At 42.4% G+C, this 19070-nt stretch overlaps 1 protein-coding gene across 4 annotated transcripts; it reads right to left on the minus strand.

The window, feature by feature from the left end:
• Positions 1-576: 576 nt before the first annotated feature.
• On the minus strand, positions 577-18960 carry LOC116038742 (GTPase HRas). 4 transcript variants are annotated; one of them, XR_004897792.1, is made up of 7 exons: positions 18645-18960; positions 8395-8540; positions 6829-7007; positions 4526-4685; positions 3765-3889; positions 1656-3532; positions 577-1567 (listed from the first exon to the last, which is right to left on the minus strand). XR_004897792.1 is itself a non-coding variant. In XM_031283349.2 (7 exons), the coding sequence occupies exons 3-6, from the start codon at positions 8503-8505 to the stop codon at positions 3770-3772; spliced, it is 570 nt and encodes a 189-aa protein (XP_031139209.1). In that variant the 5' UTR covers positions 8506-8537; positions 12370-12520; positions 18645-18960; the 3' UTR covers positions 577-3532; positions 3765-3769. The 4 variants fall into 4 exon arrangements, 3 of the variants coding, with proteins under 3 accessions (XP_031139209.1, XP_031139208.1, XP_031139207.1); XM_031283349.2 differs by adding an exon at positions 12370-12520 and having other exon boundaries at positions 577-3532; positions 8395-8537; XM_031283348.2 differs by having other exon boundaries at positions 577-3532; positions 8395-8537.
• Between the last annotated feature and the right edge of the window lie 110 nt (positions 18961-19070).

Genomic DNA, 19070 nt, shown 5'->3' on the forward strand with positions numbered 1-19070 from the left:
AGCGCAATACAGTCATTATCTTTAAATTATCAGAGGAGAATCATTAAGGATTCCAACCACCTGGATAATGGTCTTTTCTCCCTGTCCCTCCCCAAAATCATACATTTATTACTATTCCTATTCTATTTAAACTCTTTTTAATGCACACATTTAGGGAACTGACAGGATTACATTTCACTGGAATTGTACCTTATACGATTACATGTGACAAATAAAAATGTATTAATTGATTGCCATTAGTTGTATTGTGAGGCAAATATCTCTTTTTTTCTTTGGGCATTAAAATGCTTTACTAAGTTTAGCAACAAGAAGACAGGGCTGCCCTGTTCACCTGTGTGATCTAAAACTTCTCTAAATGACATTATTTTATATATATATATATATATATATATATATATATATATATATATATATATATATATATATATATATATATATATAGAGCAAACATTTCCTTTTTCCTTCGGTTTGTCATACTTCCAAATACGATACACAAAGCAACCTGCAGGTGGAAGCAAATCTCAAATTTGAGAGGAACATAATGTGAAAGTTAGATAGTTGAGGGACCAAAGACAGTTTCATCTTGACATCTTTATTCCTGTCCCGCAATACACTTGCCACATTTTCAAAGAGTAAATACATCTTAAATAGCTAAACAGTTGACATTTTCACAAATTCCTTCCACACCTCCATCCACAGTTTGCAAGGGAGAAACAAGCCCTTGAGCCCACTGTATCCTTGTGCAAAACTCCCAATGGTCCGTACAGTCTTTGTCATGCTCGCCAGGTTTTCTGACATGTATACTTGTGGTTCGCTGGCTGGAGTTTCCCTGTGGCAACATGACGCCGATATTCTAATAACAGGGGAATTTGAATACATAGATTTGTGGAATTCTATGTATAATTATCATGGATGTACTGTTTACAGATTGACAGGGAGAGGACAAGCATACTATTAGGACTGTAATTACAGGTTACAAACGCCACACTTTTTTTCTTTTCTTTTTTTTTCCATTAAAAGGTTTGAGTACAATGGGTGAAAAATAAAAGTTAGGAACAACACAGCCAAAAGTGGGACTGAGGATCAACTCCTGCATATTGTACATTTTAAACACCAGGCTTCTTTCAAATAATATCTAAAGAGTAAAACACATTCACAGTTCATTTCCTCCCTCCAAGCAGAGAAATGAACACTTAACTGATAAAAACAACTTGACCACTACCATCCACACAGTAACTAGACCGATCATATTTCTTTAAGCCATGTTTTGAGTGAAAAGGGTTACTTTAACTGTACAAAATCAATTAGGTCAGACAAACATTTTGTTTACATTGAAAGGAGACATTCTTTCATGGAAGTGGCCTGAGATTTCTTTGAGGTCTGCATCTGAAGCTCGTTGCCAAAACCTGCCTGTAGTGCCTGGAACTCCATACATTATCGTGCATGTCCAATTCTCTGACTTGTTTAAGTACAATCTGGATTTAAAGTAACAATGTCTAGTAATCACCATCACATGTTCCAATGTATTGGGACTGAAACATGAGAACATGAGAGCTAGACAACTTGGCTTATACTGGGCTCTAAAACTGCGTTGGTTTCCAGTCTCGTGAAACAGAATCACATTCAGATGCACATGCCATTACAGAACCCCAAACCCCACCCCAACCACCACCCCAAAAAAATCAGTGTAGTGTTCTCAGGGACTTGCCTCGTCTTTCAAATGCTATACAGCGCATGTCTAAACTCAACACACTTCTACATTGATTTTAGTTGCACACAAAGTCATACAAACAAAATGCAGCCAACAGAAAACATAATTCTCAGGTAGAGCTCGCTGCATACATGAGGTACAAACTAGCTAACAGATAAGGCAAAGTAAACACATAGCAGTCTTTTTCCATTTAGGCAGCAAATGAATGCAGTTGTGGAGAGCACAAGCTAGTCACTATTAGGAAACAAAGCGATGCACTCCCAAAACCCAATATCCATCGCCTAGTAAACACAATAGTCCCACATACACAGTAAATATGGTTCTGACATGGTTAGCACCTGACCTGTTATTGTTCCGTTGAAGAGCTGAGGTGGCAGCGAAAGAGACGCAGTTTGAGGATAGTATGGTGTGTGGAAAAAACGAAGTTCGATTCTGAGGCTGGACTTGTGTGTTACGCTCAGCAAAGCTAACTGGTGACATCCTTCCAGGACTGTCAGCTGAGACTTTCCTGGACCCTGATTCCTGAGCCTTATTATCCACAAGGAGTGATTCTTGGCAATCTAAAAAAAAAATGCTGTTATCACAATGTAGTAAATAAGAGTTCTATAGCATACAGTTATTTAATGAAATGCAAAAAAAAAAAAATCAACTGGTTGTCATTTAGTCTAAAACCATAACCAGACATTGTATAACTGTACAAGTGCAGGGGTTTCCTCCCATTTCTACAGGCCACCTCTCCAGCTTTAGCAACTAGAGAGATAACAACTACATGCCCATGCACAGTACCCCTCCTTCCTTGACAAAAGTAAAACAAGTAGCAATGAGAGGTGGATTATTCCAAATATTTGTGTAAATTGGACAGTAAAGAATCCTATTGCACCAGAACCTACGTACACTAGCCATTACTATTATTATTCCACAAAGACAACGCTTACTGTAGCAAAGAAAACATGTGTAAGGAGAGAAGGCAGCTGTAATCTGGAAATTCATCAATCTGTTCTCCATTCAACATTTGTATCCCAAAAGGAATTCCAACTATGTCAGGCAGGTCATGAAAAATGTCAAAACCAGGTGCCTATCTATAATAAACCCTTGCTCACATATTGCTCTGTGACTTTCAAATTCGGCAATCACAAATGAAATGTTCCACATCAAAAACAAAATCAAAGATTTTGTACAGCTAGGCTAACTGTTACAAACAACGACAACAAATTATAGTCATTCCCATGTCAGCCTCCACCCCCTGTATCCAGTAAAATGAAGGGACTACACAGCCATTCAGGGGAAACCAAAGGCAGGTAGAGTGGGATTGGGGATTATTTATAAGAGGTGTTTGGGCAACTAAAGGTCCATTCCAGTCCTTTCCATTTAAGTCAGTCAGTCCTTCCAGTGGGCAGGCAGGGGGTGGGGGTGGGGTGGAATTAGGCTTTCAAGGTGGGAGGAGGTCAGAAACACCCCCTTTAAGACCAGTGTTGAGACTGAAAACAATAAGTTAGCAGGAAACTTGTTGAGCTACCCAGCTAGACCACACTGGAGTTGACAAAGAGTCATTAGTGGTGTTGCTCACAGGTCGACGTGTGGACCAAAAAAAGGGGCCGGACTGGGCTATTTCAGGTAGCCACTTAGGCAACAGTCCAAACCCTCCTTTCCATGAAGGTCTATGGTTCAGTCAGCTCTGGTGGTTTCCTTGAGAGCTTTTGCTTCAATCCTCCTCTTTTTGAAAAAGTTTATATTTCATCATTGAGTCGTTTTATCTTCCTATCTTTAAGTCCATGCTGCCACTACGCGCTGTAGCATTTTTCCTCAACGTGCAACAGTCAGCTGGGGAATGAAATGACAAGAGGGGGACAGATGTTAGCGCCATTTTATTGTTCCTGGGAAAACTGAGACACAGTGAAAAGTTAAACTGAGGTTTCATATTTATGTTCACCTGCAGTGGACCGTCATATGCATAAAAAGACATACGAGTTTCAGTATAACAGACTAATTTAGAGACTTCCCATATGACTGTCAACTGTCAAAGAGGAAAACCAGATTTCTGGAGATGTCTCACCTGCATCACGATACCACACAGCGACAGCTCATACAGTCCTGACCGCTCTCATCAGGTGGGTTCAGCTTCCTCAGCTTATGCTGTCTGATCTCCCTAACCAGTGTGTAGAAGGCATCCTCTACTCCCTGTAGAGAGAGAGAGACAGACACACACACACACACACACACACACACAGTTACAAAAAGGTTAATGGCGTTAATCAAGGAATCTTAATGATTAAAAGACAAGTCTTTGCATACTGTACTCTTCTGTTTGAATGACAGACTTTCTGAGAGTTCAATGATGAATGCGACAGTCTATATGTACCTACATTATGTGTGACAGTGAGTCAGAGACAGTGGGAGCTGTGCGGCGACTTGTCCTTATAAAGCCTTTCAAATACTGTAGCTCTGTTCTCAAGCCAAGGTAACCTGGCTATGAGTCATTGCCTGCGGCATAAAATGTTTCCAGCAACACAAATCAATCCCGCGAGCCATTCACTGTTCTTCATGTGCTTGAATACACATGCAAAATGTAAAACTACAGAGCCCATACCAGAACACTGTCATAACTTGTTCACTACAGTATGATACAGCACAGGGGGACTTCAAATATACATATAATCTGAGTTTTGTGGCTTGCAAAGATGGGAGGAAAGATTAACATACCAATGGAATTTGAAAGGTAATTTTGAATACCAGAGATAGAGGGAGAGAGAAAGGGTTCTTCCATTAAAGTGCATGTATAGTATTGTGGGTGTGTGCTTCTTGTTCACTACCTACCTGTCGTGTTTTGGCAGAGGTCTCGATGTAAGGGATGCCGTAAGAGCGGGCGAGTTCTTGGGCTTGCCTTGTGTCCACCGTGCGTGCCGGGAGGTCACATTTGTTTCCCACAAGCACCATGGGAACATCGTCTGAGTCCTTCACACGTTTAATCTGTTCTCTGCGGATTGCAGGACAAGAAAATTGCCATAGTTGACATTTGATTGCAAAACTTTTTCTTAACCCACCCCAGCACTGCATTTAGTCACAGTGACATATCCTCCCTGCATCATGAACAACAGCCGCTCCAGCACTGGTGAGCCAACCACCCAGGGAGCTCTAGGACCCTGAGGAAGAGCCAGGGCCCGCCGGTGCTGGGCTGTGCTGCACTGCTGAAGGAGGGAGGTGGGGAGGAAGGCAGGGAGGGGGAGGGATGGACAACAGGCAGACTGCGAACAGCATTACCTCATCACTACAGCAGCCAGCGCCAAACGCCAGGCAGCCAGGGGAACTGAGTGAGAGGAGTGGGTCAGATCAATCTATAAGCTCAGCCCTTCTTCTCCCCAAGCCACAGTACAGCAGTATGCATCGCCTAGAGTCAGCCCTGCCCATCTGCAGTCAACGCTGCTAATGGCGTTTATGACCACATTTCCACATGTTACCCTGTGTAGACCATTGCCTACTTATTATGCTGGTGAGGCAGGTATTTCAAGTCTAACAGGCATATTCTTTTTTTTTCACGATTACTTTGTTGGCATTTTTTAAGGTCTTTATTGACAGGACAGCTTAAGACAAGAAAGGGAAGAGAGAAGGGGTATGACATGCAGCAAAGGGCCGCAGGTCGGAATCGAACCCTGCAGCCGCTGCGTTAAGGATTGAGCCTTTGTACATGAGGCGCACACTCCACCAGGTGAGCTACCCAGGTGCAAAATAAAAAAAAAAAATGAAATCAAACCTAGAACATGCCTGTCTGAAAACAAAGAATGATTTCACACTCCATGCGGTAAAATCATGGAATGAGCTTCCAGAAGAAGTTGTGCGTTCCCCTTCAATTCATTCTTTTAAGAACAGGTTGGATGCATTTTGCCTGTCAAAAGGTGTGATGTATAATTATAAAGTTTGTCAGTAATTTATGTAACTTATTTATGAATAGTTAGAAAATTTCAATCATGAAATTAATGTGTTTTATGAAAACATGTTAAAATGTGAATATATATTTGTTTTGTGTTGCTTGAGTCTGGAATAGAGGATTTTATATCCTGTACCAACATTTTTTTCAATAAATTTCAATAAAATTACAGAAAACTCTCAATTTGGTGCATTCTTGAGTACGGTATAATACTGCTGGCTGATTCAAATTAAAGAAGAAATTGCCTTAAGCTGGTTTTAAGCACGTACCATGCCAGTATGTGCCAACAATTTTGCAAAAATGCCTCTGACTATTTTTGCCAGTAAAATAGACAACAGATCTTTAAATAACTCAATAGCTCTAACCAAGCCACCACCTATTCTAGCATCCAACTAAAGATCCACTCACGCTTTCACAAGTTACACAATTGTTTTACAGTGATACTAGCAGCTGTGTTAAAGCCAGGCCCAAAAAAGGCTGGGCTACAATGGCAATAAGCCAAACAAATGTGTGTGTAAGAAACTCAAAAAAAACCCCTGCAAATCTGTAGAGGAGGTGGCAAAGTAAATATGCAGCCTCTTTTACTTGCTACCTGCTAGATTGGCAAGTGGGTGTCTAATGTGATGAGAAAGACAAAATGTGGCAAAGAGAGAGAACACTGTCATCTCCAGCTGAATCTCTCCCCGCTCCCTCCCTTTCTCCTTCCCTGTCCTTGAGAGTGCTACCTCTCCCCGCTCCTCTAATTGAGTCAGGATCGATTTCATTGGCATCGTGCTGTAATCCTCCAGTTGGGGGCTAAGCTTTCTTTAGCCGTGTTAAACGCTACAGCATGACATCACCCAACTACTGCAGAGAGCTGGCACACATACGTATACACACCCCCTCTCTAGCCAGACCCCATGGGAGTCCCTGCAACACACACTGAAAAAATACACATACACAGAACCTTGGAAGAGAACTAACAGAAATAATTTTGTGTCTGAACTCCACCCCCGACTGGCCAGTGAATACACAGGTTCACATCTGCAACAACAGATCTCATAATGCTCAATATCATTGTCATGATTTGTGGTGCCCCTGCATCCCTAAACCCAAACCATCTTTCTCTGCCTCACTCTTACACACACACACACACACATACACACACACACACACACACACACACACACACACACACACACACACACACACACACCTGTACTGGTGAATGTCCTCAAAAGACTTGGTGTTGTTGATGGCGAAGACACAGAGGAAACCCTCCCCTGTCCTCATGTACTGATCCCTCATGGCGCTGTACTCCTCCTGACCTGCAGTGTCCAGGATGTCCAGCAGGCAGGTTTCCCCGTCAATCACAACCTGTTTCCTGTACGAGTCCTGCAGAAAAAGGGACAAAGTCCAACAATTAATGAGGGGGCAAAAATGTGTGAATGAGCAAAAAACTTACAAAAGTCAGATACAAAACGGATGGTTCAGGCAGAATCTGAGGCCACTGTGGGCAGACACTGTGTGTGACTTAAGTGCAACTCGAGTTTGAGACTCGGACTCGAGTCGCACTTAAGTCACACAGTGACTTCAGACTTGACTTGAAACTTGAGATGCGCAACTCGTGAACAATTTTTAGGAAACGTCTGATGAGCTGAATGTTATTCCCCTCCCTGCGGATTCTATAACCTACCTACGCAACACTTAATACATAACGAGCTGCAGTACCATTCATCGTACGCTTTGGGCTTTAAAAGCTTCATACAACAAGGCCCAAACAAAAGAAGTGCTGAATGCAAAACATGTGGTATCAAGATAAAAGGATTCTGGCTCAACCACATCTAATTTTATCAGGCACCTGAAAACACACCCACTGTGGGTCACTGAGGTTGTTACATAGGTCTGGGTATTGTTCCAAAACATTTTATACCGGTATCGATACCGTGACTTTACAGTACAAATCTTTTTTTTTTTCTGCTCTTTTACACCTATGTGCCTCCTCGACGTGTAGACAGCCAATCACCAGCATTATTAGATCTTCGTAGAAGCATGCTGCATGCTTATTTGCTAACTGACAATGAGATTTACTCCCAAGGTATTGAATTACAAGGCATTTTTCGATACTCGATACTATGGAGGCAATTCGGTTGTTGCCTAAAAAGTATCGAAGTTCGGTACCCGGCCCTATTGTTGCATCTTTGGCCTTGGCTATTCAGTGCTAAGCAACACGTCCATATACAAACACACACAGATATGATGTTGATTGTATGTGTATCAAGACGTATGGGTTACTAATTCCCTGTCCACTTCCGGGTCCAATACACATCTAGAGATCAGAGGAGCAGGGTATCGGAGCCAATGTTTAGCCTTCCAACACACAGCCACAAAAACATCGAGTGCCGTCCCTTTGTTTGTTAGAGCATAGGGGCCAGGAATGCAAATACACAAAAAGGACATTGTCTGGCCAGAGGCAGGCGTGGTGAGAAAGAGAGGGAGAGAGTGGAGAAAAAGAGAGGAGGAAACATTCTCACAAGCTTCACTCTCCTCTTTGCAATGTCTGCAATCTTGTTCAGTGTCTTGTTTCCATGAAAATAGAAGAATTACAGAAGGGCGGAGTAAATATTTCTTCCTAAAAGAAAATTAGGAATTTCGTCTGATCGTTAGACTGAGCGGTCTTTCTTTTTTAACAATACGATCAACCCTCGTCTACCTTTCAACCCCAAAACCCAATATGCCTCCCACAAGAATAATGTGTTGGACATGCAGAAGACAGTCATACCTCTATGGTGGGGTCATATTCATCCACAAAGTGGTTCTGGATGAGCTGGATGGTAAGTGCACTCTTGCCCACACCTCCAGCTCCCACCACCACCAGCTTATACTCCGTCATCTTTGCCGCTGCTGCTCACCACACACACACCGCTGCTGGAGAAAAGAAAGGGAGAAAGAAAGATGCAGGTTAGCATTCTGAGATTATCGGGTTTGGACATAACAACAGACATACACAGAGCTTTGACAGGCTATTCTCTGCCACAGGACTGCCATGATGTGGTCCACAACCATTGCTGCCCAGTGGTGAGAAACATCAGTGGCTTTGGTGTGTGTGTGTGTGTGTGTGTGTGTGTGTGTGGGGGCTAAGGTTGAGACCCTCAAATGAGAATGCGAAAAATGTGCTGAAGGTACTCAATGTTCCAATGCTCTCCCACTCAGTGTGAGCAGCAGAGGGTGTGTGTGAGAGGGAGAGCTAGGGAGGCAGCGAGGGAGAAAAAGAAGGGGCATGCCACTGGCAGACTGGTCCTCATAACTCAGGCAGAATCCACTGTGACAGACGCCAGAGCAAAATTATCAAATTTCAAAAATCAGAAAAAAAATAGAGCAACCAATGAGGAAAAACACAATGAACAAAAATATTTTGAAAGCGAAATGTGTAAAAAGATAAATATCTGCACCATTTTTCCTTTTCAACACTCACTATTCACTAATACTAACAAAGCTAGGCTTTTGCTATGGACTGTTTGTTGGTTTGCCTTGCTTCATCCATAGGGATCAATCCATAGCAACAGAAGGAGGGGCCTAAAAGAGGACTTTATGACTCCAGGTGTGCCTGCAGTTGTCCCCTATGGGCCCACTGAACCCACTTAAGAGGTCTAGTCGATGTAACAGGGCTGCTCTGACTATAAATCAAGGCATGTTATTAAAGAAACATGTCGGTCTCTTGAGAAAACATGAGTGATATCCATTTTCTGTAAGCTAAAACTTACACAACACAGGTTGGCCTAAACATCACCTTTACATGAATTAATGGTCCTACAGTAGAGTGTATCTGAAAAAATTAAAGTAAAGCAGTTCCAACATGGACAGGTCACATTTTAAGTACAGTTCTGAACTGGAAAAACATGATTTTTCTTAATCATCCAAAAGATAAAAAGGGCTCAAAAGCCATTCTTCACATCTAAGAAACTATTAATTAAAAAGGTTTTGAAATAATTTAGTTGTGATGAGTATTTTGTATAAGTCATCAGGTCGAGATGTTGTAAAATGGCTGGGTGGAAGTAAGCAGTGAAGAAAAAACTATTTCCGATTTTACCAGAAGGACCAGGCGTACTCAAAACATGTGGGAATTTACCAAATATGCCAACTGTTCTATCACAATGTCAACTCTGGAGTCAGACCACACATGTATGTCCATGCATAGACACAAGGCAAAGGCAAAGGCAAAGGCAAAGACACACACACACACACACACACACACACACACACACACACACACACACACACACACACACACACACACACGGTCAGTGAAATTGTTGAGTCGTGTTGAGTCAGCTGGTATAAAAAATTGTCATATGGGTGTTTCCACTACATACATACAGTAGCAAAGTGTGACTAAACTTACTGCAAATGTACCACTTTTACTAAGCAATTACCAAATCTATGACCTAAAAATGACCTCATACCAGCCCTGTAGTAGACATGATGGCACATGATGAGTCAGAGTTAGAAAGACATGAAGCTATCATGGAGATTTTGCTAGGTGAAAAGAAATACAAGGGCTAGTGTGACCAAACCTATGGCTAACTTTGGTCTGCTGGAGGCCCATGGCATAGCTGCAGTTTGACATCGTGCAGACAACAATGAGTGGTCAGGTCACGTCGTCACAGTAATGTCTTCAGAGCCCAGGGGGAAATCACTGGAATTCCTGTACCTCTCAGGATTGGCAGTTTAGTTTCACTTTCTGTTTGACAGTAGCAGTGTTGGGGAAGTTACTTTTAAAAAGCAGCGTTTGCTCGTTACTCCTTAAAAAAGTAATCAGTTACTTTACTTAGTTACCCCCTATGGAAAGTAACTTTTTACTTTACTCGTTACTTTTACGTTACTTTTAAAAGCTGGCATCTCTGGCAGAGACTGAAGTTAATTATACAAAAACTATCTTTGACCATAAAGCCAATCTCTGGTTTATCAGTGAAGTGTCTGAACTACGCTGCAGGCTGGATTCTCTACTCACAGAGGGACGGCTGATTCATTATGAACGAGTCCAGCGCGGGTTGAATGCATCAGTAGGTCATCGGCGTTACACGGTGTTAGTGTATACTATGTAATGTCTGTATCGACTTGTACCGGTCGCGCAGCCACGATGGTCTATGCATTGTCGTAGACACATGCAGCCTCTTTTCTGGAAATCCGTGCAACCGACACAAGTCCACAGCGGTCCGCTGCGTGTATGTATGAGGCCATCTCCACCGCATCCATCTGTGAGGTTGTCAGCTTTGTGTCTGCCTGGCTCAGAGCGCCGTACAGTAAAAAGCCACGAAGCTTAAAACGCTCTCAAAAGTTAGCTTTGGCTGCTTCTCGCTTGCCATGATTACTCTGCTACCAGCCTCTGTCACGTCCCGTGTGGAGCTTGTGAGCGCGCAGCTGAGAAGGCAGCGTCGCTGTCAAATCTGTCCCTGGGAAAAGTAACGTTGCGCCGAATTGAAAAAGGAACTACGTTTCGTTACCAAATTTTCAGTAGTAGCGCGTTACACTACTTTTTACCCGAAAGAGTAGTTGCGTTACACCCAACACTGGACAGTAGTGACCAAAAACTTGACTTCAGACATTTTTACGCATTTATACTTTGGATTTAATTGAACAGTGTCATTGCCACGTTCAACACAGCATTACAGTAATGACATCCAAATCATATTATATGCTGTTAGAAACAGGTATCTACATCTGCACCACCTTAACACCCAAAGCAGCCTTAAATTGCACTTCAAAAGTAGTTGGTCATATATCCCGTAGTTCAGAGTAAAATAAGGTCATGTGGGGTTAAAAATCTCGGCCTGTTCATCGACAGTGTCTCACTTTGCTGAATGTTCCTTAAGTGAGCTCAAGAAGAAAATCGCTAACCTGACCCACCTGCTAAGAGTGTGTAATCAATCTGTCAGGATTTCATAAGTACCACGGGTCACATACGCTGTTTTACCTTCTCCAGAGAACCAACTGTCATCCATAAACATAAAATGCACTCCATGTAGCTCTGTTACGCAAACTCCTTGCTCACTATAGAGTGGTGAACATCAGCGCTTCAGCCATCCTGAGCAGAACACATACACGCCCTCTCTCTGGTGCTTTACATGTATCTCCCAAGGGAGCGCGCACACACACACACACACACACACACAGCTGGAGTGAATCTTAAACTCAACTTGTTGGAAAGAGAGGAATAACAGGTGACAGGAACACAGCCTCTGGGCAGTTTAATGAAAGGACTACATGCAAAAGCATCCAAAAACTCCCCAGTAATGGGGAGTTAAGGGTGCACCTATATTTGTCTCTAGTAGAATCTGCACCTATGTTGACAGCCAACAAGCAAAAACAGCTGAAGCAGATGTTAATGAATGGGTGGGTACACAGAATCTGAGGCCACTGTGGGCAGACACTGTGTGTGAGTTAAGTGCAACTCGAGTTTAAGACTGGGACTCGAGTCGCACTTAAGTCACATAGTGAAACCCATCTCATTTTCTGAGCATGACGTCAGGAAGGCTTTAAAGCACGTGAACGCCAAGAAAGCAGCAGGACCTGACGGTATCAGTGGGCGAGTCCTAAAACTGTGTGATGATCAACTAGTGCTGGTAGTGACAATGATAATCAACCTGTCAATGGCTCAGTCTGTTATATCCACGTGCTTTAAGAAGTCCACCATCATTCCTGTGCCCAAGAAAACAAGACCAGTCTACTCGAATGACTACCGCCCAGTGGCACTCACCTCCGTAGTGATGAAATGCTTTGAACGCCTGGTCAAGGATTACATATGCTCCTCACTACCCAGCACAGTGGACCCATTACAGTTTGCCTTCCGTTCCAAACGATCAACGGAAGACGCCATAGCACACATCCTCCACACCACCCTATCTCACCTGTAAAAGAAAGGAATCTATCTGGGATTAAACACCTCACTGTGCATGTGGATCCTTGACTTCCTGACAGGAAGACCTCATCCTTAACACCGGAGCACCCCAGGGCTGTGTTTTAAGTCCCCTGCTGTACTCTCTGTACACACACTACTGTGTAGCCACTTTTAACTCCAACACCATCATCAAGTTTGCTGATGACACAGCTGTGGTCGGCCCGATTACAGACAACAATGAAAAGGTCTACCTGAAAGAAGTAGAGGAGGTGACCCGCTGGTGTCAGGACAACAACCTACTCATGAATGTCAGCAAGACTAAAGAGTTGAGTTCCAGGTATCCCCTCAAATAATGAGCAGTACCGTGCCTGGTACGGAAATAGCACCGAACAGGACTGCAAAGCCCTGCGGAGTGGTTCATTCAGCTGAACATACAACAGCCGTGCCCTACCACCCACACCCCCAGCCACATACACCAACACACACACACACACACACACACACAGCTTCATGACAATTCATGCACATATTAAGGAGTGACCGGGGTAACAATTCTTTTTTGTATACCCCATAGGATATGACAAATAAAATTGTTTGATTTATTTATATTTTTCTCTAGTAGAATATGCATGCACCACCTCTCTGTAAAAATGTTGTGTTATTTGTGTCTGAGAGGTGTGACTGTGCAGATGTGGGAGCAGACTTAGATTAGCCAAGACCAAGACTGGCTGACTGATGTTAATGATTGACAGGAAAGCAGACTTGCTAACTAAAAGACACAGCCATTTAGCTGCTCTCATTCAATCACACAGACACACACACACACAACCACATGTTCCTGCAACGAATCCTTGATCCCGTAAGTCATTGTTCGCCTTAATGGAACAGGTAGCTCTGAACAACGTCACCAATATCAACAATGGTCTCCTTGTAAAAACACCCTCACTGCTATAATTCTCAAGCACAACAGGAAGGGAATTATCCTGAATCTTCAGTCTTGTGGCCAAACAATTAGCTTCCTTTTCCCTCACTGTAAATAAATCAACCTGGTACACAGTGCAGCCCACCCTGGCTGGAGTACAGACACCGTGGCAGAGCCAGCCTCGCTCCTTACAGCCTCCTTTAACCAAATAAACAGCAGCTGCGCGGAGAGACTTGTGCAGGGCAGACAGACGCTGGAACACCTTTGGTCCCTGTAGGCCACAAGCTCAAGACAGGGGCAAGGATTCACATCAGGGCTAGTTTAATGTGATGGAAACAGCAAGGACACAAAATAACATGTTACATTATTATATATTTACAAAGAACGATTATTTCATTATCAATTAATATGAGCACAAACACATTAGCATATATTTGAGCGTCTTTTAAAAACCCACCTTTATACATTAGCCTTTGTGTAAAGGGCAACACCCCCTTTATGCTGCATTTAAAAAAAAAGTTTTTGTATTTTGTAATTCATGTTTATTCTTACATATTTCTTCATATGTATTGCGCATGAGTGTGAAGCACTTTGTAACTGCGTCTTTTTAAAAGTGCTATATAAATAAAGTGTTACTTGCCTCAAACTAGGCAATGATAAATGCTTACCACAATCACATGATTATTTTAATAACCAATATAGATCAAAATGTACCAAAACTTAAATCCCAAATAGAAACCTTTTCTATATTGTTTATGAACTTTTATGCCAATAAAGTTCACTGAATTGATCTGATAAGCAGTAAAGATGGAAAATGTAGGACACGCATACAACAAACAAAAACAGATTGACACCTGCACTCTCTAACACACCCACAGCTCTCCAGATTCTGACATGGTTGGTAGCCGCATTTCTTCTATATAACCAGATCTCAAGTGTACTCCTGCCAAACGATTGAAAATTGACAGCCTAAAATATAAAGTCGACACACCCGCGCCCGGTACTGGGAAAGTGGAGAAAGGAAAACAGACAGCCGTGCCATCTCTTCTCAAACTAGGCCAAGTCAGCAGCTGATTAATAATCCACACATACATATGGAGATGAATAGCTAAATTAATCATTGATAGTGATGTTGTCGCTTTCTCAGAGCCACTTGTTGTTAGTAGGGGTTCATACAGAGCTGGTCTTTGTGGAGATAGAGAGGACGGCTGAGGACACAGCCGCTGAAGATCACAACCATTAGTGCACGCATCAATCTTTGTACATAATTGTATCCACACATGGGGACGAAGCACGAGAACTGTTTGTTTTTTATTGTTTTACTTCTGCGCGCGCACACACACACACACACACACACACACACACACACACACACATCCTGCACCTATAGCAGTGTCATACCCTCGTCTGCAGTCCTAATATTCATATTGTTCAGTAATTACTGTCAGTGCATGATTAACCTGTACAGTTCTTGTTTGCCCCAGACGTGCAACAGTTGGCCACATTGGTGATGGCGCAGTGGATATGACACATGCCTTTGGTGTGGGAGACCTGGGTTCGATTCCCACTGCGACACATTAACCAATGTGTCCCTGAGCAAGACACTTAACCCCTAGTTGCTCCAGAGGCGTGCAACCTCTGACATATATAGCAATTGTAAGTCGCTTTGGATAAAAGCGTCAGCCAAATGACATGTAATAATGTAATTTACACCTGCACAGTACACCTGTAAAAACATACGTACAACCACGACGAGGTCACGCAACGTTCCACTTTTCATACAATGTACCTGACAAAAGTAATAACCCCACAGCAATGTGACCTGTACTAACACATCAGCTCATTGAAGTTCAACAGAGTACGCCTGCTGCTACCACTGTTCACACACGTGGCTCTGAGAAAGGCTTTTAGCCGCTGTGTCATCTATGAGTTGGTGACCTCTTCCATTTCAAAGTCCCCAATATATTTGCATAGCTGTTCCTTTTTTGATCAAGGAGCACTTTACAGTATGTCTGTGTTTAGGGATATTTATAGCTTGCAACCTCCAGCCTGGGAAATTAACAGTTCGTTTTGAAACCCTAGAACCCCGCCTGGACCAAGAGGATAATCTTACATGACAGCTTACGGTGGGTGAGAGTACAGAGCAGCGAGAGGGGTGATGGTAGGAGAGTGGCTGAGGGCGAGGAGGGCTACTCTTACTATATGCCAAGGGCATAGAAAACCACAGGAGGGAGGGGGGTCGACCTGGAAACTGAAAAATGTATAAAGAAATCAATAATGCTCAACATTCTCCAGCTCTGTCCCAGCTAAATTGCCTGCATAGCTCTGATAACTACAGTGAATAAACACCTCGTTACTTTTTCTATGGTTCCTGATAACCTGGCAAACAATCCCACCACTTTATAACCCATGGTGCAAGGAGGACGACACATGAATGACCATCTTCCTCAACATGCATTCTGCTCTCCATTAAAGTTCTTAATTGGTTAAAGAATCCATACTGGCAGAGCCACAAGCCCACTGCAGAGATAATAGATTTTTAATGGAGCTATGATGGTAAGGAGACCCTCTCTAGGGAGGTATCACGGTCGAACACTGAGACTCCAAGACCCATCCTAGAGCCTCAATAGCACACCGCTCCCTCCCACTGCTCTCTCCAATGACATCATCCTCCTAAACGGCATCCAAATATAAGTGTTGACCTGCAGCTAAGGAATCACTATTCTGCTCTCTGAAGCCGATGAAACAACAAGTGAGGACTTTAAGCGAGTCTTATGAAGCCTATCAACTTAGAGATACATCTACTCGTTAGGCTATAACCCTTAACAACAGCATTATCCATTTAAGTCTTCTTCAAGGGTAGGAAGCCAGAGAAAATACAAAAACATGAATGAAACTATAATTTTGATCAAAAGATAATCTTAGGAGAAAATCCTTAAATAAACAATTCCTCCTCCTGAGATTTTCTACCTTACAAACATGTATACAAAAGGAGTTCCTGCATGTATCTGTGTGCATGCTTAAACAAGCTGCTTTTAAAAGCACTGGAGTACAAGTGACCTTTTCCCCACTGGGTCATCCTTTCAGCTTGTCGGGTAGGGTGAGACGGTGGAGGCAGCAGCAGAGATGAAAAGGCCAGCTGACCTCCACACAAAGGCCTGCCAGTTAGAGGAGCCATTGGGCTTATCATCAGACACCAACACTCCAACACTGATTTTTGCAATCAGAGGGATGCATGAATCTTGTCCAGTTGTTTTAGTTTGTTAGCGCACGTGAAAACACTCTGCACAGAAAGCATTATGTGGATCACAAATATTACAGAAAATACCAGTCAACCTATAAAAGATCCCACAAAATGGTTTGACAGTTCTGCAAAGAAAAAATTATTTAAAACCAACCTCCGTAACCTAAAGACTTAGAAACAACAACAGTATCGAGTAGGGCTGGGCGATATGGAGAAAATCAAAGATCACGATATTTTTGACCAAATACCTCGATATTGATACCACAACGATATTGTAATGTTGATTACAATATGGTGCTTTCACAAAATATTTACACAATGAGATTTTTGATAAATAATCATCAGTAATGTGGATATAATGACTAAGTGGGTAAAGGCAAATAATAGAACAGTTACAGTCTGGTAAGTTCAGAAAATAACATACAATTTTACTGTAATGCAGCCTTTAAAACCAGGAAAAGACAACACTTATACCATATTACGATATTACCATATCCAAAATCTAATACGATATCTAGTCTCATATCACGATATCGATATAATATCAATATATTGCCCAGCTCTAGTATCAAGCCAGGAGTATGATAACATAAAAAACATCCCTAAAATATGCTTACAAAAATATACAAAAGAGCATATCCTGAGCCATCTCTAAGTCTCAAACCGACACATGTAACACATTAAAAGCCTCCAGATGAAAACAATATGAAAAGTTGTCTTTTGTAAATTATTGGTATGGAGAAGAGTCACTCTTATTTTGGCAAGCAGCTGGGCACCACCCAGGCTACAGCTGTTCAGAGAAAGGGACACGAGATTATCATCACACCTCTATCATTGGCTGGACTATCTCCAGCTGTTTTCCAGCTGCCTGAATTCTTGCCTTCACTCTGGCTGTACAGACGCCGATGTCCAAATCATACGACTAACACTGGACCTCCTTAGCCCAATGTACTCAAGTCTGTAATGTATGATCATGGAAACACCTTTACACGTCGCTCATATAGGATGCTTGGGTCAGCAGCTGTGGTGTTGTGATGGATAAACAGATGTGATGTGAACAGCAGACAGTTGCATTCATATGTCAATGAACCAACATTAAACACAAAAGTGAAACACTTTTTGCTTTGTTTTCTAAGAAGGCACTGACTTGATTGTTACTAATACTTTGTATAATGAATACAAATTCATGTTGCCAAAGATTTATGTCAGAGGATGGGTAAATTGTTTCTCCTCTAGTCTACAGTCCCTATGGTCATCATTTGAGTGACGACCATTACGTACATTATTGCTGTCTTTGCCATCTTTTTTTCCTTTTAAACTTACTAAACCGTTTTAACAGAGAGCTTCCAGAGTATTTCTAAAATGCCTTGTAATGGAATCTAACTTCCGCAGTGATACATTCAGTTTTTACTCAGTGTGACGGGGCGTCACCCTAACGTTACTTGTCTGTGTGGCCAATATCGGCAGCAGCAACCTCATACTCAACATTGTCTTTATTGGACAAAAATACAGGCGAGAGAAAGTCATTTCCCTACTATTGCATTGTTAATTTGAATGCCTTCGGTTTCTTTTTCAAACTAAGATGACGGGGAAATCCACGGCGGTCTAACGTTTATGTTATTCCTCCATAACCAAGTTACAACCCCCGAACTCAAGGGAGACTGTTTATCAAAATAGATAATTATTTTAAAAAAACAACAACAATAGGCAAAATTCATTATCTATATAATTCCCCATATACGTAACCAAGACCAAAAAGGCAAGCATGAGTTGTTGAGCTCGACAGATAAAGCTCGCCGGGCGTGAATTAAAATGTTGTGATAGCTAGCTAACATGTTTTAACTGTGGACCGCAATCTCCAGCGGTGCCCAAAACACTGAAAGCATTTTAAAGCGGTAACGTTACCATTAGACAAAAACAGTCAGTGCCGACATATTTCGGACAGAGGAATGTGCACAGCATACTTACAACAAGCAGAGGTCTAATTAGCGACAAGAGCGACGTTTCGTCTACCGGTGAAGAAGAAAAAAATATTTCAACTCTGTTGCCTCTCAGCTGTAACGTTAAGGTTAATCAGAAGGAAACAAAATGTTCTTGGTCCGCTTCCCGCCGTCTTTAGCATCTGCACCGTATTCTATCTGATAACGTGTTTAATTTTCAGTAGCTATAATGCACCAAGGCATTCATTGGTTCTGGGTAAAATGAGCCCGCGTTGAACAATGTGCTTCCACAGAGAGCAGAGGGGATGAGGAGTGTCGAGCCCACGCCCAGCTCTATCAACCATAGAACCGCCCCGGTTACCATGCATGTTACTGCTGCATTCATATACTGTCGGAAACATTGACACTCCGCGGTTAAGGAGCGAAGAGCTGACTTCCAGTTGTACTTAATCCA

Source organism: Sander lucioperca, chromosome 7 (genome assembly GCF_008315115.2).
Source record: "Sander lucioperca isolate FBNREF2018 chromosome 7, SLUC_FBN_1.2, whole genome shotgun sequence".
NCBI classification, from domain to species: domain Eukaryota; kingdom Metazoa; phylum Chordata; class Actinopteri; order Perciformes; family Percidae; genus Sander; species Sander lucioperca.